The sequence below is a fragment of the Anguilla rostrata genome, chromosome 19 (genome assembly GCF_018555375.3).
Source record: "Anguilla rostrata isolate EN2019 chromosome 19, ASM1855537v3, whole genome shotgun sequence".
Lineage (NCBI taxonomy): Eukaryota > Metazoa > Chordata > Actinopteri > Anguilliformes > Anguillidae > Anguilla > Anguilla rostrata.
In genome coordinates, this window is record NC_057951.1 from 5,228,901 (window position 1) to 5,253,941 (window position 25,041).

Consider the following 25,041-nt stretch of genomic DNA (forward strand, 5'->3'; position numbering starts at 1 on the left):
GCAAAACTGCTGCTATCCTCGAGAAGCACCGGCGGAAAAATGATTCAGTGGTTCGAATGAAGCTACATCACATGTACATGTGCATATGCCGCAATTCCGTAACTTAAAATACTTTATTTTGGAAGAAGGGGGCTGGAGACTAATGTGAAAGGGCTTAAGATTCATATTTATCGCGGCTACAGGTACGTGTGTTCAGATGTTTTTTTTTATTCATTTGGCGACGCTATAGAAACGATGTGCAAACGTATGATGAAATAGGCTGCCGCACATGTATGAAAGGGAACATGGGCGGGGAAATATTTAATTACATTCATTCTACGGTAGCCTATGTATGATATATTTAATACAATAGCAGTTTATATACATTTTTTTTTACAGTAATGTTTATTGTGTCATCAAACGAAGATTAAATATAAGGTAGCGAATACGTGTAACCCGTATGTAGCCTATATTTGAAAACAAATATTTGATTGTTTCGGTGAGGTTCCATATCGTTAATAACACATCTCTGCATTTCTACAGCCACGGCCTATAATTATGTGCTTCGGTCCTATTTTCCACAGTGACATTGAATGTTCTGTAATGAAAAAAATTAATTGTACATGCACATGTACAATGCTTTCAACTTTACAGTGCGCAGTTGTCTAGTGACAAGCGCCTTTTTAATTGGGCTAATCTTGGCAGATGTAGGGATAAATCTAATAATCACATAAGCCGCGTAGGTGAAAGGGGTCGGTTGTATTATGTTTAATCAAAACGTCCTTTTTGGAAATTCAGATTCAGAATGTTAACTATTTGTGTTATTTGTTTTATTCGGATGTTGGTAACACAATTTTTGAAATGTACTGGTCCTACCTTAATTTCTATTAGGCTAGGCCTTTTTCCATGGTATGTCAGTCATGGCTTAAACTAAGGAATGAACTCAGACCAGACGGGTGCACCCGGGATGAGTTCAATTTACAGATAACCGAGACACCTTCCGCTTTGCAGATTTTGGAATGAAAAAAATTGTCAGAACGTATCCAGGTTGGTTGAAATTTGGAAGCGGTCTGTGTCTACGTATAACCAAGGTTAAGCTAACCACGGGAATAAAGGGCCTTGTCGGAAAATGCTTCTTGTGAATTATAGTTACACCCTGCTTGATGAAATGTAGCAGCAAATTACATCACGCCAATGACAGCTTTCGTTTATCGTAAGTGCAAGTAATTCATACCATAATGTGGGTGGATTTAAAAGGATATAGCGACGCAGCAGCTCTACTGCAAATCATTGTCGTGGAAACAAGACGACGCACTGGGCGTCTTATAAATAAAACAGTCGACCCTGTTCTGGCGTGGAAACGTATACCCCGCCGGATAACCGCAGCCCGGAATCACCTTCTTGCACAGCCACGCGGTTGTAAATCCGATGGAGATGCAAAATAAATAAAAAGAGAACGGGCGCGGAGGCGGTCGCATCAGAGCAGACCCGAAAACCAGCCATGGAGCTTTAAGGTCTCAGACTGCACATGATCACAAACACGCTATTATGGAAGACGCTCCTTAAAGAGATCAGACCAAGACGCGTGCCAGTTTTCGTACCGCAGCTGCGAGACTGTGTGGGCATTTCCTTTGGTTATGGCACGTTTTAGACGTTTCGCTTTACACGTGCTTGTCACTGAGACGGTCGGAAAGGCGACACGAGGCTTTGTCATTCCGAAAGGCGTGTCGGAAAATGATTATTGTGCATGAATGTTACCTATACCATCAGCATCACTCGTACAGCTCCAGGTGCGCGTGCACCCTGCGCCTCTAGCTGAGGTCTCCCGCGAGGATGCCAAATATGGCCGAGTGTCACAGTAATTGGGGTGGGGCTGTAGAATCTTTAGTTGGCCACTTCTGCCAAGGTGGCACACACGCGCAAACACACATACCATGTGTGTGTGTAATGAGGTTTCATTGTGTACCATGTGAATGTGGATGTGTGTTTGCAAAGTCACAAAATTCATAAATTAACCATGGTTTACTCTTGAGTTTAGTTTCGAAATGTTTTTGCACAGGAGCTGTCAGGCATTTGCCTGCTTTATTTTATTTTATTTAAATTTAAGGTTTATTGAAGCGTGGGACCTGCCTGAGACTGAATTGCCTATTGAACTTGGCCCTGCATTACAAAACATCAAAGGGAACCAAAAAAGTTCCATTGCATTGGTCGAAACTACAAAGAAAATGGGATTTCAGTTTTCATGCAGTTTCCATGACGAAATCCACAGGTTGCCCTTGACTGTGCGAGTAAGGTAGCTGTGATTAAGATGTTGTACATCTGGTAACAAGTGTGCCTCCCTATATCTTTGTGCCGGCCTTGTTTGCTGGGCTGTTCTGGTTGAGTTTTTTCCTTAACGTTTTTGACGCTTGGCGGCTGACTGTGAGGTGCTCGGCGGGACCGTTCTGCTGTCCGAAATGACAGTTTGTTTGCCCGTGCTTTCATCTTGTTTCTCCTTTTCTTTCAGATGTTTTGTAATAATGAAGAGATAAACCCATCGCTGTAGCCGTTTTGTCTCGCTTGCCGAATTTGAACTTTGAACTGCGCCGGTGTTCCGTCGCATCCTGTGCCTCCCCGCCCCCCCGACGCACCCCCCCCCCCCCACCCACACCTGCCTAACGATTTCACACCTCCCCCCCGCCGCAGTTTGCTAAACCCAATGCCCAAGAACGACAAGGCCGCCACGAGAGAGCTCGACGATGAGGTCACGGAGTCCGTCAAGGACCTGCTTTCCAACGAGGACGCGTGCGACGACGCGTTCAAGAGGAGCTCGCTGACGGTCGCCGATGGCGACGGCGGGAAGGAGGAGCGGGACGCGGAGGAGGGCTCGGAGTTCGAGGAGGAGAGGCCGGCCTGGAACAGCAAGCTCCAGTACATCCTGGCCCAGGTGGGCTTCTCCGTGGGCCTGGGAAACGTGTGGAGGTTCCCCTACCTCTGCCAGAAGAACGGCGGAGGTGCGTCCCCCCCCCCCCCCCCACAGCCCCGCGAAACTCTCACCGCTAAACCAGCCCTCGCTAGCAGGGACCGCGTTAGCGTTAGCGTTAAACGCGCTGCGTCAGAGTTGAGTTTAAGGTAGAACGTTTTCCTGGGTACTGAAGAAAGTGTAGGGGGTGTGCCCCGGGGTGTCCTGGCTAAATCCCCAACCTGGCTCTCTCAGCCTGCCTCCTGATCATCCCCTGATTTCATTGGCTAAAAAAGGGTTCTCTCCCTCTCCCAGCTCAACTGACGCGCGGTGAGCGCTCTGGCACAAAATGGCCGCCGTGCATCACCCAGGTAGGCGCTACACACTGGTGGTGGATGAGGACAGTTTCCTCCTCGGTACTGTGAAGTGCTTTGAGCATCTGGAAAAGTGCGGTTTTTGTGAGCGGGTGACCAGAATCCCCTTCTGAATGGCAACTGCCGTTTTAAAAAGCCTTGTGAGGCTACGCTAAGATTTAGCGGGACCCCCGTCGGAAAGATTAAAATTCTTGTAATGGTTCAGTCAGGGTTTTTAATGCACGGCCATATCTGCCATTCAAATGTCGGACAATAAGTTCTTTGTGAGGACCGAAATCACGTTCATTCAAAATGGAGAACTGCCGTTCATTCTAAGTGCTTTTCAGAATTGCGACGGGCTTCTCGCGAAAGCAAGTACAATAACGTTTCCCCCTCAGCGAAACCGAAACCGAACGGTTTCGATCCGTTACCGCGACGATGTTACTTCGGCCGGCTCGTCCTGCATTGCAGGCTTCGAGAAACGCCGAGAAGGCGTCGCCGACTCGATTGATTCTGGCACAGGGGGGGGCGCTCGACCTCCGTGCCGACCGCAAAGGCCGACGCCCCTTTCGAAACGCGCCCTCAGAGCCGGCCGGGCGTTTTCCCGAGAGAATCGGCGGAGCGTCGGGCGCGGTTAGCGCACCGTTAGCGTTAGCGTTAGCCGGACCTTAAAGAGATCTGCACGGGATGCTCTGCGCCTCGCCGCACGCTAACAGACTCTGCCTGGATTTACAGCCTCTCCTCTGATGGAAATCGCTCGTTGTAGCGCGCGAGGTGATCTGGGGCGACGTGGAGAAAAGGTGTAGCGATGTTTTTTGTTTCCCAGCCGGTGTGCGATCCGCTCCTTCGGCTCCGGCTCGTGCGCTGGCAGCTCGCGCTATCCGGCAGCGTTCACTCATAACGAGAGAGAGCGTGTGTAAACAAACCGGAGAGCCTCGCAATAAGGTGCTACGATACGCCGTCTGGAGCGCGCAAGAGGTTGTGTAAACTGCTGCCTGTCTTCCACGCTCTCTGCATCTGCTAACGTCAGAATGCGAAGCTGGTCCTGCCCCTCCTTCATGTTATCAAAACATTATCAAAACAAACAGCACTGCTTACACAGCTGTGTGCGCGCGTGTGTTCCCATGCATGAGTCTGTGTTTGTGTACATGTGCGTATGTGTGTGTGTGTGTGATTACCCGTGTGTGTGTGTGAGTGTGTGTGTGTGAGATTGTCTGTGTGTGATTACCTGTCTGTGTGAGATTATTTGTGTGTGTGTGTGTGTGAGTGTGTGATTGTGTGTGTGTGTGTGTGCACGTGTGTGTGTGTGTGCATGTGTGCGCGTGTGTGCGCGTGCGTGCGTGTGTGCGTGTGTGTGTGCGTGCGCGTGTGTGTGCGTGCGTGTGTGTGTGTGTGTGTGTGTGCATGTGTGTGTGTGCGCGTGTGTGTGTGTGTGTGTCTCCATGAAACTCTAGGCCTCCATACACACAGTCACAGCCAGCCCTACACCCGGGAGCCTGTCACTTTTTCCAGTCAGGTTTAACTGACACCCGCTGCTGTAACTGAACTGGGGCCAGCTCTGGGACGGGCCCGGTTTGGGCCACGCGAAGCCCCAGCCGCCACGCGGCGCCGAACGGGCGACCCCACCGGGCACGGCGCCCGATTCTTCCGCGGCACACGCCTGCCCGTGCGCGTGTTACACGCGTGTCAAACGAGCGCGTGGCGGTTAATGACATTGTGAGGACCTCTCTCATTTAGCAAGCAGATGCGACAGTAACGTAGAGGGGAGAAGCCATTTCAACCTGACTTCCGAGACCCCAACTCTTTCGGCTGCCCCGAGAGGAGGAAGAAACCTGGTGCCTATCCGTCGACGGAATGTTCAAAAACGCGTTTGTGATAATCGCTAACCGCCCACGCTGGAATTTCGCGAGTGCTCCCTCCTTCCTGTCGCGACGCGCGGTGGAGAAAGTTCCGGGCTGGCCTCCGTTGGCGTTAGGCGAGTGGCTGATCAGGTCGCGCGGGTTCCTGAGGAATGCCGGTGCTTGCGGCGGCTTACGCGGGAGTCCCGAACATCGCGAGCAACGCTCGACAATCGGGTTTACCGTCGTAAGGCCGACTGACAGGACCTGAACTGTTGGATTCGTGGATTCCCCTCTCAGCGAAAGCCTGTGACGGTTTTAGGAATTCCGGTTGGCTTTGTTTGCAGTAGACGGTCTGTGGTCCGCGTCCCATGCTGATATCGGCCGTGGGAAGAGAGCGAATCATCTTCTCAGAACCTGTGGGGGGCAGGGGGGGGTTACTCAGCGTGTCAGAGTGAGGGAGGGACCACCTTCCGCTTCCCACTCACGGCCTCAGCACGCACGGACAACAGCCGCGTTCGCAGTTAAACGAGTGGCGTCTTGCAGCGGCCGCGGCCGGGCGAGCCGCTCCGAGCCGCCAGACAGAGGCTTAAAAGAAGCCGCGCGGCTAATCCGGCAGAGTTTACACAACAGCCGTCTCTCCAGAAGCGCTTCTCGAAAAAACGTAGGTGGGCGAGTTTTTGTCTGTCAAGGAGTGGCACTTAAAAAAAACGGAGTGGGTGGGTTTCCGGGATTTCTTTCTGTTTGTTTTTCTCCAAAGCCTTTAAAAAAACGAGCCGGCCATGTTTTCCTTTTCCCCCTCCCGAACAGCACCACATGAGTCACAGTTTAGCGAGGCTAGGTCCAAGGCTATGACTCAAGGCACTTTTGATGCCGCTCGTTGTCACATTTCCGATGCCGTGAAGCTGAAACCCGTTAGCATAGGCTAAGCGTCATTAGCCGTGACATCAGCAGCAGCTAATCGGATTGTCTTCGGTGTCAGAGTCAGGTTTGATCCAGTTAAAATGCACCGGGCAGTTAGCCTAACAGTTAGCCCCCACCCAGGCGAGTTAACCGTTTTACTGCTTGGCTAACTTCAGACAAAAGCCTTCTGGGAGGACTCCCAAACAAAAGGGGACACAGTGCGTCGCGTCACGTCACCCAGGCCTCCAGCGCTTCCTGCTCAATGGAAACTTCCTCAGAAATGATTACATGATCAATATTTAATATGCCTCGCGTGCCAACCGATACCATCTCCTTTTATGGAGGAGTTAGCCAATAGGAAAGGGCAGGATGGAAATAACAGGCTGGCTCTAAATAGTCGTTAATCTGCCTGCCAACGTGTGAGGTTGATGGATTCTCGCATGCCGTTGGCTGGCTAGGGTTCGAATGCTGTGCCTGCGCAGATGCTGCCCTTGTGTGATGTAGTGTGATGTCACGTGACCTCTCCCCCCGGCAGGTGCTTACCTGGTGCCCTACCTGATCCTGCTGGTGCTGATCGGGATCCCGCTGTTCTTCCTGGAGCTGGCCGTGGGGCAGCGAATTCGGCGGGGCAGCATCGGGGTGTGGAACTACATCAGCCCCCGTCTGGGGGGGATCGGCTTCGCCAGCTGCGTGGTACGTGGGGGCACCCTGCGTGGGGGCCCCTTCACATAAATCACTGTATTTGAGGGACCCTGTTAGAGAAATCACTGTATTAGAGGGACCATGTTAGAGAAATCACTGTATTAGAGGGGCCCTGTTAGAGAAATCACCGTATTAGAGGGGCCCTGTTAGAGAAAGCACTGTATTTGAGGGGCCCTGTTCGAGAAATCACTGTATTAGAGGGGCCCTGTTAGAGAAATCACTGTATTAGAGGGGCCCTGTTAGAGAAATCACTGTATTAGAGGGGCCCTGTTAGAGAAATCACTGTATTTGAGGGACCATGTTAGAGAAATCACTGTATTAGAGGGACCCTGTTAGAGAAATCATTGTATTAGAGGGACCCTGTTAGAGAAATCACTGTATTAGAGGGATCCTGTTACAGAAATCACTGTATTAGAGGAACCATGTTAGAGAAATCACTGTATTAGAGGGATCCTGTTACAGAAATCACTGTATTAGAGGGGTCCCGTCAGAGAAAGCACTGTGTTTGTTAGGGAAACTGTGTAAGAAGGACCCCAACATAGAAGTCACTGTTCGATGGACTGTGTTTTAATGAGTGCAACTACAGGGGTCACTGTGGGTGGATCCCAAATCTGACAATATGAATATTATCAGGAAACATTGACTGAAGTTACTCTGTTCAGGAGCTGTGACCGAGCTGGTCCCTTGGTTAGCCACTGATAGCCTGACAGAGTCAGGACAGTGTTGAAAAAGCCATTCGACACCAGCTTCTCAGATCTGCAAATCTTAATCTGAGTGGAAGCGCACAACAACACTTATGCATAGGAATAAGTGCTAGCTGGCTAGTCTAGGCTGTTCTCTGTCAGGTTTGACCTTCGTTCCCATGTGAGTGTGTCGCTCTTGGACAAAGCCTTATATGTTTTGAGCACCAAATCAGTTTTCTATTGCTTTACCCCTCCCTCCTCTGTTTTGAATGAGAACACTCCTGGCTTTGTCAGCTTGTGAATTAATTCCATACATGAAAAAGGCTGCATATTGTGTGTTTGAGTGGTGCATGACGTAAAATGAACGCATTAGCCAGTTGAAAGCACACCTTCTTAAGCCTTTGTCCTGCTGTCCTGCTGCGTGCACCTGGCCTTGGTATTGCTTACTCTTGGCTTTTGGTGATATGATATGAGGGACAACTATTACATTTCTGAGTAGTCTAACTAGAATTTAGGTACATCAACCCACAGATGTGGTTTCCTGTTATCATGTGGGTTTGACTCTGCCGTGCCAGCATGCCAACTGTGGGTGCGAGACTCGCTGCGCTAACATGCTAACTGTGGGTCTGAGACCCACTGTGCTAACACCTTAACTGGGGGTATTAGATGCACTGTGCTAACATGCTAACTGTGGGTATTAGATGCACTGTGCTAACATGCTAACTGGGTATGAGACCCGCTGTGATAACATGCTAACTGTGGGAGTGAGCCCTGCTGTGCTAGCATGCTAACTGTGGGAGTGAGCCCTGCTGCACTAGCATGCTAACTGTGGGAGTGAGCCCTGCTGCACTAGCATGCTAACTGTGAGAGTAAGCCCCACTGCGCTAACGTGCTAACCATGGGTGTGAGACCCACTGTGCTAACATGCTAACTCTGCATTTTTACCCCAGGTGTGCTTTTTTGTGGCCCTGTACTACAATGTCATCATTAGCTGGAGCCTCTTCTACTTCACCCAGTCATTCCAGCACCCTCTTCCCTGGCACGAGTGCCCCCTGGTCAAGAACCAGACGCTCACAAGTAAGCAACATCAGTGAGCACTAACAGCAGTGCACTATTAACATATCACTACAATTATCAATGTTATTATAATGGGCTCTGCTTCTTTTAGGGGTAATGGGTACTGAATGAGTTCACATAAATTATCTCAAAATCACATTGAGTTACGAGTGCTTGAGTGGGTGGGAGGGCGGCAGGGAGCGGGAGGGGGTATGCGGGGGGGGGCTGGGGGGCGGAAGCGCCTGACCGCTGTTTTTTTTTTTTTTTTTTGGGGGGGTTCACTTCGCAGTCGTGGAGCCCGAGTGCGAGAAGAGCTCGGCCACCACCTTCTACTGGTACCGCGTGGCGCTGGACATCTCCGACTCCATCTCCCACGGCGGCGGGCTCAACTGGAGGATGACCCTCTGCCTGCTGGCCGCCTGGACCGTGGTGTGTCTGGCCATGATCAAGGGCATCCAGTCCTCGGGGAAGGTGAGCGGTGCAGTATGATGAGCTAAGGAGTTGGTCTTGTAACCTAAAGGTCGCAGGTTCGATTCCCCGACACAAGACTCTGGATAAGAGCGTCTGCTAAATGCCTGTAATGTATTGTAATGTGAGTGCCCCCGCCCACGTTCGCACAGTCGAGGTGGACGTGTGCATTTGTACACCTGGATTATTCCAAAACCAGATGAAACGTGTGGAGGCTGGACCATTTGGTTCTACAGCCAGCTCAGTATCTCCGTGCCTGCTGTGTCCCTGAGAATTGCATTTTTTAGACTGAGCTGGTGAAAATACAGCTTCACAGGAAAAAAAAACGTGAAATGAAAAGAAGCTTTTCCCTCCCTGTATTTAATGAGAAGTTCCTTTCATCTAAGACTGCGGGAAAAAAAAGTAAAGTGCTTGGGGTTATGGGTGGGTCTACGTCATGTGACTACGTGCTTATTCAAACTATGATGCCTAGTGCCCAGATCCATTACACCGAAGGGCAATGATATCTCTCTGGCCTGAGCCTTGAGTGAGACACCGTCATCAGCACTTATGTCAGTTAGCAGTGCTGGGCACTGCAGCGCACCGTCATGTGAGAAGCATTAGTCGGTCTCTGTGAGGTCACCGCTAAGGCCCTGCTGATTGGTCCAGTCCTTCCCGTATTCATGTACAGTATGTCAGCACTCAGCCATATGCCAAAGTATGAAGTGCTAATGCACAGGTACACACACACACGCACGCACGCACGCACGCACACACGCATGGTCGATAGGCCACGGTCAAGAACACACGGTTCTGCACATCATTGGTAAAGGCCCGGCTGGTCTGTGAGAGGACCGTCAACAGGAGGAGACTGTAGACTGTGTGTCACTGAGTAAATCTGAAAGACAGACGCCATACGATTCTGAATTTACAAACAGCTGGTTTAAAGGGATCTGACTTTGAAAGGAATACAGATGTTTGTTTCTCTTGAGCGAGTGTGGTTTAGATCGTATTTAGGTAAGAGTTTGTGGCAGTCCAGAAACTGAAAGACAATGGTGATGCACCATTCAGGATGAAAACTGCCAATAAACTTTTTTGTATGACAATTTCTCTTCAGTACAAAATATTAGCTTTTTTTTAACTTTCTGCTTGACATTTTGAAATTTTCTTACTCCATTGGCAAATGTTTAAATAAGTATCACGTAATCTTTAGTTTATTGGGAAAAAATAATTAGTTGCTATGACTAAATACTTTTAAAAAACTTAAAGCTGATTGTATGGTTTTGCAGCGATAGCAGCTATTATTGTGCTCAGTTTTACCACAATGACATGTTCGTCATAATCGCATCAAATTTTAACACGTCAAAAATGAACACAAGTACATTTTTGACCTGTTCAAATTTTGGCACATGACAGGCTCATTCTATTTGTCTGAAGACGCAGTCGTCCCTTGTTGACGCTGCAATTTCTGAGATTTTTGGCCCTTGTTGGCTTACCGTACTGTTCAGTGCTTTAACGGGGTGAGCCGCCCAGCAGCCCCACGCTAAGCCGGTCTGCCGTTTAGGTACGAGCGCCCTCCGTACGGCCCCCTCGTCTCAGCCGGTTCCACCGTGTCGCGGGCTATTCGTCCAGCAGGGGTGTGGTGGTTGGCGGGGGCGGAGGCGGAGGCGGGGACGTGACAGCTTTGATCTCTGTGACGCGGCCGATGTGGTTCCGTGCTTTGAAGCGCGCTCACAAGCGTGTTCACTTGTGGTCACGTCGCTGCAGGCACGATGCACGATGCGAGCCGCGGCACCGGACTCCTGTCCCTCCGCAAGTTGCCTCCGATGGGGGTGGCGCTGACGGGGACGTCAAGGGGGAAGGGGGGAAGAGTCTTGTTGGACACCTAAATTATTTATCTATCGGCCCTATATGGAGATATTGACTTTGGACAGCTACGTTCTTTTTTGTCAGGTAAATTAGTCTTGGATTTCAAGCTGTTATTAAATATTTATGTTAAATTATAATCATAAAAGAGGACTTTTTTTTCCAAAGAATGGCCCGAGGTATCTTTTAAGCAAAAGTCACAGGTCTTTGTACTTCAGGTTTATACGCCAGCTGTCACATCAGGTCACGTGTGCTTGTGTGTGTGCGTTTGGTGTGTGAGTGTGCGCCACTACCACCTCTGAGTTTCTGAGTTTTAGCTATGTGGCAACAAGCTGCCACTGTTGCATCATCCACTTTGTGATGTCATAAAAGGGGGAATTCCCGCCCTTGGGGGTCTCCCCCCCCCCCAATCACAATGCTGGGAATTCCACAGCTCTGTTAATGGGGGTTTGGGAAGACGTGTCAAGTGTCTCGCCAGACAGACTCTGTCCGGGTCGCGTCTGTGTAACCACGGAGATAACTCCGTTACAAATTGTCAATAAAGAGCTTACCTGCTGTGTGTTGGGCACATATTTGGGTACATATAAAGCCTATAGACCAAGCCTAATGTGTAAAGCACTATGCTTTTTTCCCCTCATAATTCAAGATTGTCTGTATCTGTTGTATCACATGTCGTTAAGCTTTCCCAACAAACTGTTAAGAAACTATGGTTCTGAATTTACTGTTTCAGAATTGATGAAATTCTTAAAATATATTTAACAAAATTTATTTGACAGAGTAAAGTTTCCTAGCGTGCTCCTACTGGGCATGTTGTAAAAGGCTTCCTTAGTTTCAATGAAACCAAAAGGCCTTGGCGCTGTTGGCTATATCACTGACTAAAATGGTTTGCATAGTGTCATCATCATGAAGTAGGTGCAGGTCTGGTTTGATTCATAAAGACATTTTCAGTGTATGCAAATGGACGTGCTTAATTATCCACCTGGATTCAAAGATAAATCCACTTTTTTTTTTACTTCACCCAAAAAAAATAGGTCGTATGCTTGGAGAACTTGTTCACGGATTCTGAACGAGATCCAGTACGATTCGGTTATTGGACGGCTATGGAGAAACAGATCATAAAAAAGGAGTGAAATGAAATAAAGAAAGAAATGAAGGAGAAGGCTTCAGAAAGAGGGGGTCAAGGAAGCCACTTGTGCTTTGATGGGAGCTTCGCCACAACTTTGATCTTTTTTATTTTTGTTTCGTTTTTTTTGTTTTTTTGTCCATCGCTGCCTGAGGAATGTGTTTTTTGTTCCCAAGGTTTCGGCTGAGTGTTCCTCGTGCCGGAGGACGTGCAGTCCGCAGCTGTGTGTGCGTGTGTGAGTGTGTGTGTGTGTGTGCGTGTGTGTGTGTGTGTGAAACATTGGTCGGTACTGTAATCGTGAACAGCATGGTTTGGGAAAGGGACGTCCCGGAACGAGACTGTGTTGAGGCTATAGTGAGTCTGTAGTGAGACCATATAGACACCACTGGGTCTAACCTTCTCCTGCAGTGATCCAACACTCAGTCCTTAATAGAGCCTTTACTCATTTTAAATCATGTCTCCAGAGCAGTGAGGTCAAACTCTGCACCATGGATCTCAATCTCCAGTCCTGGAGGGCTAAATTGGAGAGCCGCAGTGTCTGCAGGTTTTAACTCCAGTCCTGGAGGGCCGCAGTGTCTGCAGGTTTAACTCCAGTCCTGGAGGGCCGCAGTGTCTGCAGGTTTAACTCCAGTCCTGGAGGGCCGCAGTGTCTGCAGGTTTAACTCCAGTCCTGGAGGGCCGCAGTGTCTGCAGGTTTAACTCCAGTCCTGGAGGTCCGCAGTGTCTGCAGGTTTTACTCCAGTCCTGGAGGGTCGCAGTGTCTGCAGGTTTTACTCCAGTCCTGGAGGGCCGCAGCGTCTGCAGGTTTTTACATTACATTACATTATAGGCATTTAGCTTACGCTCTTATCCAGAGCGACTTACAACAGTGTAACCAAACTCAGGATCAAGTCCACTTAAGTCCATTGAACAAAAACTCCAGTTTAACTCCAGTCCTGGAAGGCCACTGTGTTTAGAAAATATTTCTTAGAAAGGATCTGCAGTGTTACTCTGCAGTGCTCTGGCAAAGCTGTGAAAATGGCCTTGGTAGCAAAACTGAGATATCAGACCGTGAGACTCATCTTCATTTACGTCACACTTCTGCTTAGATTTATGCAAAAGTCACATGGTGACCTCCAGCACTCTAAGATACTGTGAGGACATTCATCTGTTAAAGCTAAAACATAATGGCTAGACTGCAAATGGACAAATTGTGAATGGTGACGTCTCAGTTTACAGTAATTGTCCAAAATACAGCTTGGGCCGGCCTGAGAAAGATTTAAAACTTAACTTGTAAACTGATCACAGCAGGCGTCTAACTGCACTTGTAGTAGTGATCAACAAGCAGGCCGAGCTAAATGCTGTATCGGCAAATAATCCCTGGGATTTTTTTAATGCCATTGCAGTCACATGACCCAAGGGAGTAAACACTTGAACTGAAGCACCAGCTTTGTCTCAGAATTGAGGCTAGCGAACAAAAGCATCAGGAAATTGCAGCATTTTGTGAGCGTTTTAATACAGATCTAGGGCAGATTGGATTAACAAATCTTTACTTAACTGATATTCCCTGAGTAGGGGCACAGAGAATGAAGCATATATATACTGTATCTGTGGACACGGTTGATTGAAGTGAAAACAGCTCTGGAGATTAAATTGCATTCACAAGAACTACCTGTGCCTTTTTTGTCTCGATATTTCAGCTAAGGAATTAATTGCCTGGTGGAGGAGCATAATTTATCTGCTCTGTCTCGAGCTCACCGGCCACTGCTGAGCTAGACGTTGGAGCAGAGGACTCTGGGTAATGCCCCCAGTGCGAGAGAGGGAAAGGGGCGGTCCCGTTTTCCCTGAGGGGCGTGGTCTCCGCGTGTGGGCCAGAGACGGCCAGTCTGCGTCGTTTAAAAAAAGCCAGACTCCCGCGGCAGGGAAAATCAGCCTCCACATGTGTGGGCCAATTTAGCCTCAGGCAGCGCTGAGAATGTTACAAGTGCTACCCTGTGTGGCTACGCAGCAGAGAGCCTCGCATTCCCCTGTAATTATACCCGCAAGGCTTCCTTAACTCGGGGGGTTGGTGTAGTCCAGGGTATCCCCCATTGCAGGAAAGTAGCACTTTTTTTTTGTTGCACAAACGGAGACATTCGACGAGGTCTACATGCAGAAGAGGAAAAAAAAAACAGCCTTGGTCTCAGCGGTAATCCCGGCGCTCGCTAGCTAAGTGCGGAGAATTTAAAGTCGATGCGCGTAGTTTGAACGTTCGACCTCTCCCGGATCGCCCCAGAGTTTTTGTCTCTTTGTCCCAGAATTCCCCATCTGCTGGGAGACCACCCCACAGACCGCTATCAGACGGCTACGCTCTCACCAGGCTGCCAATCATCTGTCATCTCACATTCGTGAATCGAAGCATTAAATGCGTTTTTGCGAGTGAGCATTTGTCATCCCATAGCTGTTTGGATATTCCTTCATAAAAAAAAAATGATGTGCGTTTAATCTGTTTGGGTTTCTTTAGGATACAGGTTTTAAGGGACTCGAAAACGTTTTTTTTATTGTATTACTATGGGAATTTTTCATTGTGGCCATTGTGGGTAAAGTTTGTTAGATAATGGTTTTTGGTTCCAGACGGTTTGCTTGTTATGTTTTTGTGTTAGAACACAGCTGTGTTAGGGCTCAGTCTGGGAGAGAGAGGGAATCAGGTCTAGGATATCAGTCTGGGGTCGCCGTGACTACTGGTTAAGTAAGCACACGCACCTGGGCTGCATTACCCAATCAGCACAAAGGTTTTAATAGTGGGCTTCTGTTCTTAGGAGGGTGGAGAGCACAGGAAAAAAGACATCACACAGGAGAAGACCAGAGAGAGAGAATGGGGTGGGAGAGAGAGAGGGAAAAGTGAGAGAGAGGTAGAGGGAGGGAGAGAAAGAGAGAAAGGAGGGTGGGCAGTGTTTCCTGTGGAATTGATCTCTTGGTGTGGTGGTGGGTGTCTGAAGGGGGGGGGTGTAGCAAAGGCGCAAAAAGTTTAAGACTATGAAAACATAACCTCTTGAGACTTCTTAAAGGTTTTTTTTAAATATCTAAATCTATCTTTTAGCTCTGACAAGCTCTTGATACAAGGAATAGCAGTTTGCATGTACTTTAAAACCATAAAAGGTTTGTTAACCCTTGTATTGTTTGTAAATATTGAAGCAAAATAGGCCTGTATTTTGAGTTATGGTGGGGTGAGAACAATTAAAATAGCACATTGTCCATCTAGAAGTTCTATCTTCAAGAATAGAGGACGTTGGGGTGGGAGAGAGAGAGAAAAAGTGAGAGAGGGAGGGAGAGAGAGACACAAAGATCCTTAAAGGTTGAGCGTTTTAATTGCTGAAAAGCATTCCTTTGGTCTAGGTGGCTTTGTTGCACTTTGTCACGTGGGTTTATTTTACAGCCGAGATCTCGTGAGGAGGTTCATTTCCACGTTACCACCTGCTTTCACTGCACGCGCACTCCCTGAGTAAAACAAATACATCCGAACTGGCTCGGCCCCACCTTCTCTGTGTGTACTGATCCTGTCCCTCCCTCTCGGGAGCATCACACATTATGTGACCAGCCGTGAGAACAGACCAGGAAGTAGACTCTCCAGATTCGGAGTGCAGCCCTGCAGTCTTTATCCTGGAGCTCACATAGCTTTAGTGATTACACAATACTCAGGCCTGTACAGGGATAGGTATTTGGGAAATAAACCCACCCTGGAGTTTTTCTTTGCCAGCGTTTTCACACGGTCTGCTGTTGTGTGTGTTCGCAGGTGATGTACTTCAGCTCTCTGTTTCCCTACGTGGTTCTGATCTGCTTCCTGGTGAGGGCCCTGCTCCTGACCGGGTCCGTCGATGGCATCCGCCACATGTTCACTCCCAAGGTAAGAGGCGGCTCAGAGCCAATCGGTGTGGACTCTGCTGTGAGCAGGGCACTGTGGGAACTGGAGTCCCCCAGGGAACAGTGTTAGGACCTCTACTCCTCTGTATTTTCATACATTACCTTAAAGAATTAATTCGCAAAATCTTATATTTTCTAATGCTGGGATGCATAGAAAAACTATGGAGTATTAATGAAATGGTTCCAGGCATCAACCTTAAACAAATGACCACTTACAAGAATGTAGTCTTGAAAGAAACAATGACGAAAGACAAGTATTTCCAGGCTCGGCTGATTTCATTGAGGATTTTTCATTTTTGAAAGGGATTAACACAGAGGACGACAGAACATATTTCAGCAAAAGGTCTGTCAGTGTAAAAACAAACAAGGGGGATGGGGGATGGGTGGGAATTAGTTCAAAGTCAAATCTACCCTGGAGAAGTGCTTGTCTACACGGGAAGTGATGCGCTGGAATTATTTGTTTTGCCATTGAAGCCACAGTAGCGGCGAGCAAACACAGCTGCTTGTTGGCATTCCAGAAACGACACGTTTGCAAGGAGCCCGCATCCTCTTCACTTAAGCATGAGATTCAAATCCCTAGCTACGCTAGCCTCTCTGAATAGACGAGTGTGTAGTTAAAATTAACGACGTAATGAAGGGCTTTTTGGGAGTTTGGGATGGAGGGGGCGGGGGGGGGGGGGTTTCCCAGGTGTGTGTAGGACAGGAGCAGAGGGAGGCCTCCCTAAGCTCTCAGAGGAGACAGACAGAGTCTCCCACGGCAACCCGCCACTCTGCGACAAATTAACGAGGCCGCCGTGCTCTGCGGTAGTCACGGGAGACGAGAGCCGCCCCGTCGCGCACCTAGCCTTTGAGCCGCGAGGCCGCGTAGGGCGTCCGAGGCGACGCCGTCTGTTGTTTAGCGCCGTGTCTGGACGTAGGTCAGTAAAACCAAAATGCGTCTGTGGAATCACATTATTGAAATGTCATCGTCAGGACGTAGGTGCAGGTCTGGTTTGATTCATAAAGACATTGTCAATGTATGCAAATGGATTGGGCATTTAATTAACCACCTGGGTTTAAAGATAAATCCACTTTTTTTATTTCACCAAATAAATAGGTTGTATGCTTGGTGATCTTGTTCAGACGACATCATTGAGCGCACACACACACACACACACACACACACACACACACACACGCATGTTCGGTTCATTATGTTCGGTGTACATAATACTAACACTAACACGGATGTTCTCCAAAGCTGTACATTGCTCTGGAAAAAAAAAGCGTCTGTGAAGTGACTGTAATGAATGTGCTTATTCCATCATCGGTAGAGCTCAGATATTGTATTATATTCATCTATGCAGCCCCGCATAACAAAAAAGAAACCCATCAGATTAAGACTCTGGTGAAAGCAAACTGTAGCAGTGTCCTGAAGAACTACAGATGTCCCCGCAATGTTGCTGCCGTGCCGTGGCAGTGCTAGAACATTGACGAAACATTTCACTGACATTGCGAGGACATTTTGTGTCAGCTGGATGGTTACCTGTGCGTTGGCAGCTGGAGATCATGCTGGAGCCCAAGGTCTGGCGGGAGGCGGCGACGCAGGTGTTCTTCGCCCTGGGCCTGGGGTTCGGCGGCGTCATCGCCTTCTCCAGCTACAACAAGCAGGACAACAACTGCCACTTCGACGCCGTGCTGGTCTCCCTCATCAACTTCTTCACCTCCGTGCTCGCCACGCTGGTGGTGTTCGCCGTGCTCGGCTTCAAGGCCAACATCATGAACGAGAAGTGCGTCGCGCTGTAAGTCCCGCCCCCCCCTCACCGACGGAACGCAAAGAGCAGGCAGGCTCACGAGGTCGCCCCCTGCTGTTCGCTATCGTGATTACAACCTAGTGAAATGCACTTAGCCACGCGCTACGCTTGGGTTTCTTGTGAAATGTCCACACAGCCTAGCTTTGAATCCCTGATCAGTGTTCGAGTTGAATTTTGCAGCACTTTACCACAAAGATTCAAATTGGAGCTAAATTTTAAGACTTGGGAGTCAAGTTTTTCTGGCTTCCAACATCTTGTGCTCGTTTGTCTTGCAAACTTGATATTGCATCAAGTGTCAAGTTTAACATGTACAGGATAGAATGAAAACACTATGTCTCATACAAGCGCAAAACTTTAGAAATAAAGTTAATATTAATGGCAGCAATTTTTAATCATTATTTTTATGATTAAAGATTGTCCTCATTGTAAAATGAGGTGTGGCTTAATCATGGAGGTGAGATTTCAGAAATGGTCTAACACTCTTTGATGTTTCTATTCAAGTAAGAAGCCAGTTACCTGGGATATACGTTCTATTGTCTATTCCTATTACTTTCTATTGTCTTTCATCCTTGAAAGACAATAATAAAATGTCTACTTGGCTGCACAAGACACCGACCTCAGCAAGCTCAAGAGCAATAGGAATATCGAAACGCTGGCCAACGTTGACTGCCGTTAAACAAACAAGTGATAAACGACTAATAAATATAGCAAATTTGTCGCCATGCACACACACAGTCAGTGGTATATTCCTGATTGTGAGAGACGACCTCAGCGTTTACACGGGCATCAGGGGGATCATCTGCGCGTGCGTGTCTTGTGTGTTCGTCCGCTCCCTCCAGAAACACGAAGAAGATCGTGGGCTACCTCGGCAACGAGATCAGCCGCGACCTCATCCCCAAGCACATCGACTTCGGCCACGTGACCCCGGAGGACTACAAGCAGATCACGGAGATCATCCGCGGCGTGAAGGAGAGCGACTACGCCAGCTGGGGAGCCTGGAGGCCGTAGCCTCATCTCGAGGATGATATGCTAACAAACCGAGGTGTACAGTTCCTTCCTGACAAGCTTACTGTTGCAGTAAGTGAAAAATGGATGATTAAAGCTGTCGTTCTGATGAGCGCGTGGGGCTGTGTTTCCAGACTTTTCCCGGATATGCCGAAATCCATTTTAGACCGATTACAAATGGAACAAAAACGTTCCTTTCGTTTCTCTTCAGTGGTGTTTTTTTTTTTTTAAGGTTTTATATTGACTCTCTTTGCTGAAGAACTATTTTTACTGCAACTGCTTCTGAGGGCAAATCACTTCCGTTTGACTTCACACTGTATGAATAATTGAGAACGGACAGGCTCGCGGGAAGCCACAGCGCGGGTCGGAGAAAAGTGCCGACGGCTCGCGCTACGAGTTCAAACACGACGGCGGCGAAAGTTAGCCGCTTCATAGCTTAAAATACAGCAGTGCGCTCGGCGATATCTGCTCTCGCCGCGAAGCCGTCGAAGTTTTAGCGCCCTGACCCGCAGACCGGATACGTTTTAGATAAAGAGGGCCACGTCTGCTCTCGCTGATGGAGCAGATTATTTGTTACTTGTTTGTACTAGCGAAACGATTCAACGTTTGCTTGCTTGTACTACTAAGTAAACATGAAATATCAAAACATTGCTTGCACATTAAAATTTACGAGACCTTTTATGGCATCAGAGGCCTGGACTACATATGGTTTTTTTGTCATGTAATTAAGATCACAAATATGTGATTAGATTACTGTAATGAAATTTATTTAAGCTGATGTCAAGTCAAGTAATGTAAGTAATGTATTGCATGAATGACATGGTATTTGAGAAATAATTAGTAACATGTTAATGTCATGGAGTCAGTAAACAGTGGCATATGAGCACAGGTAATGAATTCAATGTAAGGAGCTCTGATGGTAATGCTACTGTAAATGTAATAAATGTATTGCAAATATTAATATAATGGTATAATAAACAGTGTATGGTTATGTAAGGCAGTGTAATGTAATGCAGAGTAATGTAATATAATGTATTGCAGTGTAACGTGATGTAATGTAACACTACGTAACGTAGCGCGTTTGCCGTTTCTGCAGGCGGTGCAGGGCACCGGGTTGGCGTTCATCGCCTTCACCGAGGCCATGACCCACTTCCCGGCCTCGCCCGTCTGGTCGGTCCTGTTCTTCCTCATGCTGATGAACCTGGGCCTGGGCAGCATGTTCGGCACCATCGAGGGCATCATCACGCCCCTCGTGGACACCTTCAAAGTGCGCAAGGAGTTCCTCACAGGTGGGGCGGGGCCTCGCCACTCCCGACCCGCGCAGCAGCGCTGCGATTGGTCCACCGATTCGCATGCAGCTTTTCCTTTTTCCCCATTTAAACTATCAGTTCATTTCTGTCTCAGTTTTGTTTTACTTAACTACTTATGCAAAGTTTAAAGTGTGTTCACCATTTTTCAAATAGAAGTTCATTGTACAGTAAGCCATTGGTCCACAGTTCTTGAATAATTAAGGTGGCTAAATTGTGGGTGTGCGTACGGTTTCCTGTGGGCGAGAACCAACGTGCCCCCGACAGCTGAAGCCCACCGCCCAACCGGCAGGTTTTTGGGTTGCATCCCGAGCCCGTGGTGACGCTCCGGCTGCCTGCCTGTTCTGAATAACCGGACCGCGCAGGTGTTCAGTCGGGCTGGGCCCCGAGCCGCCCCGATTTGAATAATCACTTAATGTCCCTGGAAAACCGCCAAACTGGTTTTCAGGTTGCCAGTGGTTCCAGGGAACTGGAAAAGATTTGGCACAGCAGCCCAAAAATGCGAAATTTGCAGTTTAACCGGAGGGGATAGGCGTCGGCCAAGTTTCTCACGGCTGCGTTCGCCACCAAACGATCCTCGCGTTCGATATTTAAGCCCGTTCACCGAAGCTGAAGGATCCCATTGTATAAAGGCATGCTGCTTACCGACGGAGAAAAATCTATTTGATTACTGGGCGTTCGTGGGAATGGTGCCGTGTGATCAGCAAACCGGATCTGGGTCACTGCTGCAGACGGTGCGGAAGCCGCCATTACACCGATGAAGTCTCCATGCTTGCCTGTTTTGATACGTGAGAATGACCGTTTGCTACCCTACGGCGCCCCCTTGTGGTGTAATGTTGGTAGTACATTGAGGCACTGGGAGTGGCTGAGGATGTGCATTGGTGTGGTGTGGTGTGGTGTGGTGTGGGGGGTGGGGGGGGGCACAGCTGTATTTTACAAGTCATAGGCAAAAGTGTTAATGCCTTAGATCTCAAACACTATACCTCCAGGGCCACAGCTTCTGCAGGGTTTGTGATTCCCTTTCAATCAACAGCAAACTTAGGCCCTGGAAACTATTTATATGAACCGTGTGGCCAGTCGGTGGCTTGAGTTAATCACAACGTGTCCTTCCCCTCCTGGCCACAGTGGGGTGCTGTCTCCTGGCCTTCAGCATCGGCCTGATCTTCGTGCAGCGCTCGGGGAACTACTTTGTGGCCATGTTCGACGACTACTCGGCCACGCTGCCCCTGCTCATCGTGGTGGTCCTGGAGAACGTGGCCGTGGCCTGGGTCTACGGCATCGACAAGTACGCGCCCGCCGCTCGCCGCTAACTCGCCAGCAACTGCTCATCTCCGATAGCCGAGTGTTTGGTTTAGAGCGCACCGCGCGTCTGTTAGTCTGTAGAGCAGGGGCTGCCCAATCCTGTTCCTGGAGATCTATCGTCCTGTAGGTTTTCACTCCAGCCCTAACAAAGCCGCACCTCATTCAACAGTTGGAGATCTTGTTGAGCTGCTAATTAATAGAGTCAGGTGTACCAAATAAAAGGGTTGAAATGAAAACCTACAGGATGGTAGATCTCCAGGAGCAGGGTTGGTTACCACTGGTCTGGGGTGTAGAATAAATGATGTAAGATTTCCATTTGGGAACTGACATGTTCCATGTAACTTCAAATTGAAGCTTAATTGAAATGCACTAGATGTAGATACTAAGTGTCAGTATTTGTAAATGTTTTATAAAATATTTGAAGATCTGGTGCAGCCCAGGAGTTAACGGAGTTAAAATTCAGTGAATTAAGGAAAATCAGTGAAAGCTAGTACCCATAGTTTTTCCACCGTTGATACTGAGGTGACCTTTGAAAGTTTCACAAGGCAAATATCGCACTGTGCCATTGAAGTTCCTCGATTACAATGAAATGTAGCTCTGAGCCCTGATAGGCGCGCGTTGTCAGGGAAACATTTTGTGGGTCGAGCGGCACGGCGACATTTTTCGCGAGCACAATACGAGCCACATAATTCACTGTTGCCAAGCAACGCATTTCATGCGCAAGTAGCTTCTTTGAATCGCGCCGCGCCGAAACGCGAAAAGAACAGTGCCAACTTCGAGAAGAGGGGCGGTCCTTCAGGAGTCTCGCTTGCTTTTTTTTTTGGCAGGTTTTTCGAAGACCTGAAAGACATGCTGGGGTTCTCTCCGTTTCGGTTCTACTACTACATGTGGAAGTACATCACCCCGCTGGTTCTGCTGGTCCTGCTGGCCGCCAGCTTCATCCAACTGGGGATGACGCCGCCCAGTTACAGCGCCTGGATCGAGGACCTGGTACGAAATGACCGGGCCTTCCCGTAGGCTTTAGAACTTTCTGTAGACTTCCAAGGATACCATAGAACCTTCTTCAGACTTCCAATGATTCCAAGGAATATTCTGTAGACTTCCAAAGATTTGAAAGAACATTCTGTAGACTTCCAAAGATTACACAAATAAAATTCCCCAATGTCGCTGAAGTGTTCATTTTAGGACAGGATGAACTTCAACTTGCATGATACCTTACAGGACCTAAGGTATCATGCAATTGGAAATCTGTCCTGGATGTGTCTATTTAGTTACAGACATCTTCCAAAAACTTCAAGGCCTGTTAGTTCCTCATTACCATAAGAAATACCTGTAAAATGACAGAGCTGTTTGTCTACCAATTAATTTTCTTATAGAGCAGTCCTAGCAAGTCGTTACTGAGCTCTCAATCGTTACTGTGGTTTACGCTAGATGGAATTGTAATATATATACACTTAAGGAATTAAATTTAATTAAATATAAATACATTTCACAGCGATATATTTTTTTGTAACAAATATATCTGAGTATCTTAAAGAGCCATTGGTACATTTCCTTCAAATGTATTTTATTGAAATGCAATGCAGTACATTCCGTATATATTTCATAGTATATTGTATAACAGTATATGGTGTCAATGCTTAGCGCCTAGCGCTAACCCCACTGTGTGTGTTTCCGCAGGCTCAGGAGAAGGCCCTCAGGTACCCCGGCTGGGGCCTGGCCATGTGCATCACGCTGGTCGTCGTGGCGATTCTCCCGGTGCCCGTGGTCTTCGCGCTGCGCTTCTTCAACCTGCTGGACGAGGGCGCCGGCGGGCTCGCGGCCGTCTCCTACAAGAAGGGCCGCATGATCGCGGAGGACGCCAGCCCGGAGGACGACGACGACGCCAGCCTCATCGGCGGGAAGTCGGCCAGCCAGGCGCCCTCCCCGGCGGCCCCCGGGAAGAGCATCTACCGGAAGCAGAGCGGGACGGGCGAGCCGGACACCGCGCCCAACGGCCGCTACGGCATCGGCTACCTGATGGCCGACGCCCCCGACACGCCCGACGTCTAGGGCCCGCCGCCGGATTTGGGTCAAAACGGACGCCTGGATCTGGCGTGTGATCACGAACAGCCCCAGGAGCTGTCGGACCAAGAGGGGGTGGGGGTGTGGGGGGGGTTGGGGTGGGGGTGGGGGGGATGGTGGGGGATGGGGGACACGAAACCGATGTCAAACTGGGCAGTCCTTCACATGCAAATTCCTAATTCCTTATATGTACCATATTTCCGTCATTTTTTTTTTTTGTTGCAGAGTTGCATATCTTTATTTATAAATTCCACAGTAGTATCTTGAGACTTGTGAGGTGGGGGGGGGGATGGGGGACACAAAACCAGTGTCGAACTGGGCAGTCCTTCACATGCAAATTCCTACTTCCTTACCAAATACCGGTAAATTTTCCTCCTTCAATTACTTGGAGCGGACATTACGTTGTTTCGGTCGAGACCGTAAAACCGAACACGTTCAAATTATTTCAGTACCGCGCGTTCCGGTCCAAGACCGGACGTCTGGGCAAGACTACCGACACTCCCGACACGGTCCTACCTTGCAGCTCTTCTAGCTAAATGACTAGCTCCTCCCCCAGGCTGGAGCTAGTCATTCATTCATTCGCTCTTACCCCCCATTCACGCTGTGAAAGATTCGGTTGAGCAGTTAGCAGGAGCCCATTCGTTCTCTATGAGAACAATGGGCTTTCAGTTTCGGACTGCCTGTTTCTCCAACCGACATGATACCATTTTGTGAATAATTGTTTTGCCTGGCTTCACTCATTTCAATGGACGAGCAGCTAAAAACTTAAAAAAGATGGGCAGTAGAGGGGCCTCTAGTGGCGCAGCCGCACGTCTCTCCCTCTCTCTCCTCCTGATTCTTCCTGTCTCTCTACACACTGTTCTATCAAAATAAAAGCCCAAAAATAATAGGCAGCAGACGATTTGGCAAATATGTGGCGTGTCCGACCAAAGTCCGCCACGTACACACCAGAACACGTTGAGTTTTATGCACCACTGGAAGGGCTGGCTATTGTTAGCAATCTGTCTGTCTCTCTCTCACTAGCAAGATAACATTAGCTATTAAGAGACATGGAGAGATTGCTAGCTCTTGCCCCTCCCTCAGCCTCATAGGCTTGAGCGACCCATCAACCGAATTGCTCGCTATACACACGCGGGGTTTCCGTCCACTTATACATGTCCGCGTGTACCAACTTGTATATCTTGTACATAAGGTAAGTCCTGTCATTTTGCGCGCGCAAAGAAGCCCAGTCGCGTCTCGATTGGGCGCGAAAGAATCGAGAAGCAAGACGAGGAACTGGGGGCTGGAATTTTCTTTTTCCCCTCGCTTCGATACTGTGCACCCACAAAAAGAGAAAAAAATATAATAATTTCAACCTGAATTATTCTCCCCCCACCCCACCCCACCCCACCCCACCAAAAAGTGTGCCTAATGACCCGATATTTTATTAAGAGAATGCTCTGTGGACTTGGTACATTTCTATGGTATTATGTAAATATTTGCTTTCTGTCCTGAGCAACTCTGCAGCTGGTCTTGTGTGCAGTTGTGTCATCATTGTAAAAAAACAAAAACAAAACTCATGCTTCCAACTCTTGTAAATACTTCCTTTTTCTCCCCCCCTATGAAACCGCTTAAAAGCGCCATGCCTTTTTTTTTCTGCAGTGGGATTAAAGTTCAGTTAGAAACAAGTTAGCGCTCTGACGTGTCCAGTGTTATTAGCACGCCAGCTTTCCCGTTTTCTCGAACCCTTTCGGTCTACGATCGAATATCGACCTGCGGTCACTTCTCGTTCTTTTGAAAAAGCGCCGTACACTGGGTTTC

General features: G+C 48.4%; 1 protein-coding gene across 1 annotated transcript; it reads left to right on the forward strand.

Moving 5' to 3' along the window:
- On the forward strand, positions 1–24,908 carry LOC135246148 (sodium-dependent neutral amino acid transporter B(0)AT2-like). The gene is given in 12 exon segments (XM_064319710.1): positions 1–182; positions 2,665–2,972; positions 6,550–6,707; positions 8,350–8,476; positions 8,745–8,926; positions 15,643–15,753; positions 17,310–17,551; positions 18,403–18,605; positions 19,645–19,857; positions 21,001–21,160; positions 22,005–22,167; positions 22,858–24,908. Coding segments are annotated over 11 exon segments (2,226 nt in total). The 5' UTR covers positions 1–182; positions 2,665–2,677; the 3' UTR covers positions 23,230–24,908.
- The last annotated feature ends 133 nt before the right edge of the window (positions 24,909–25,041 follow it).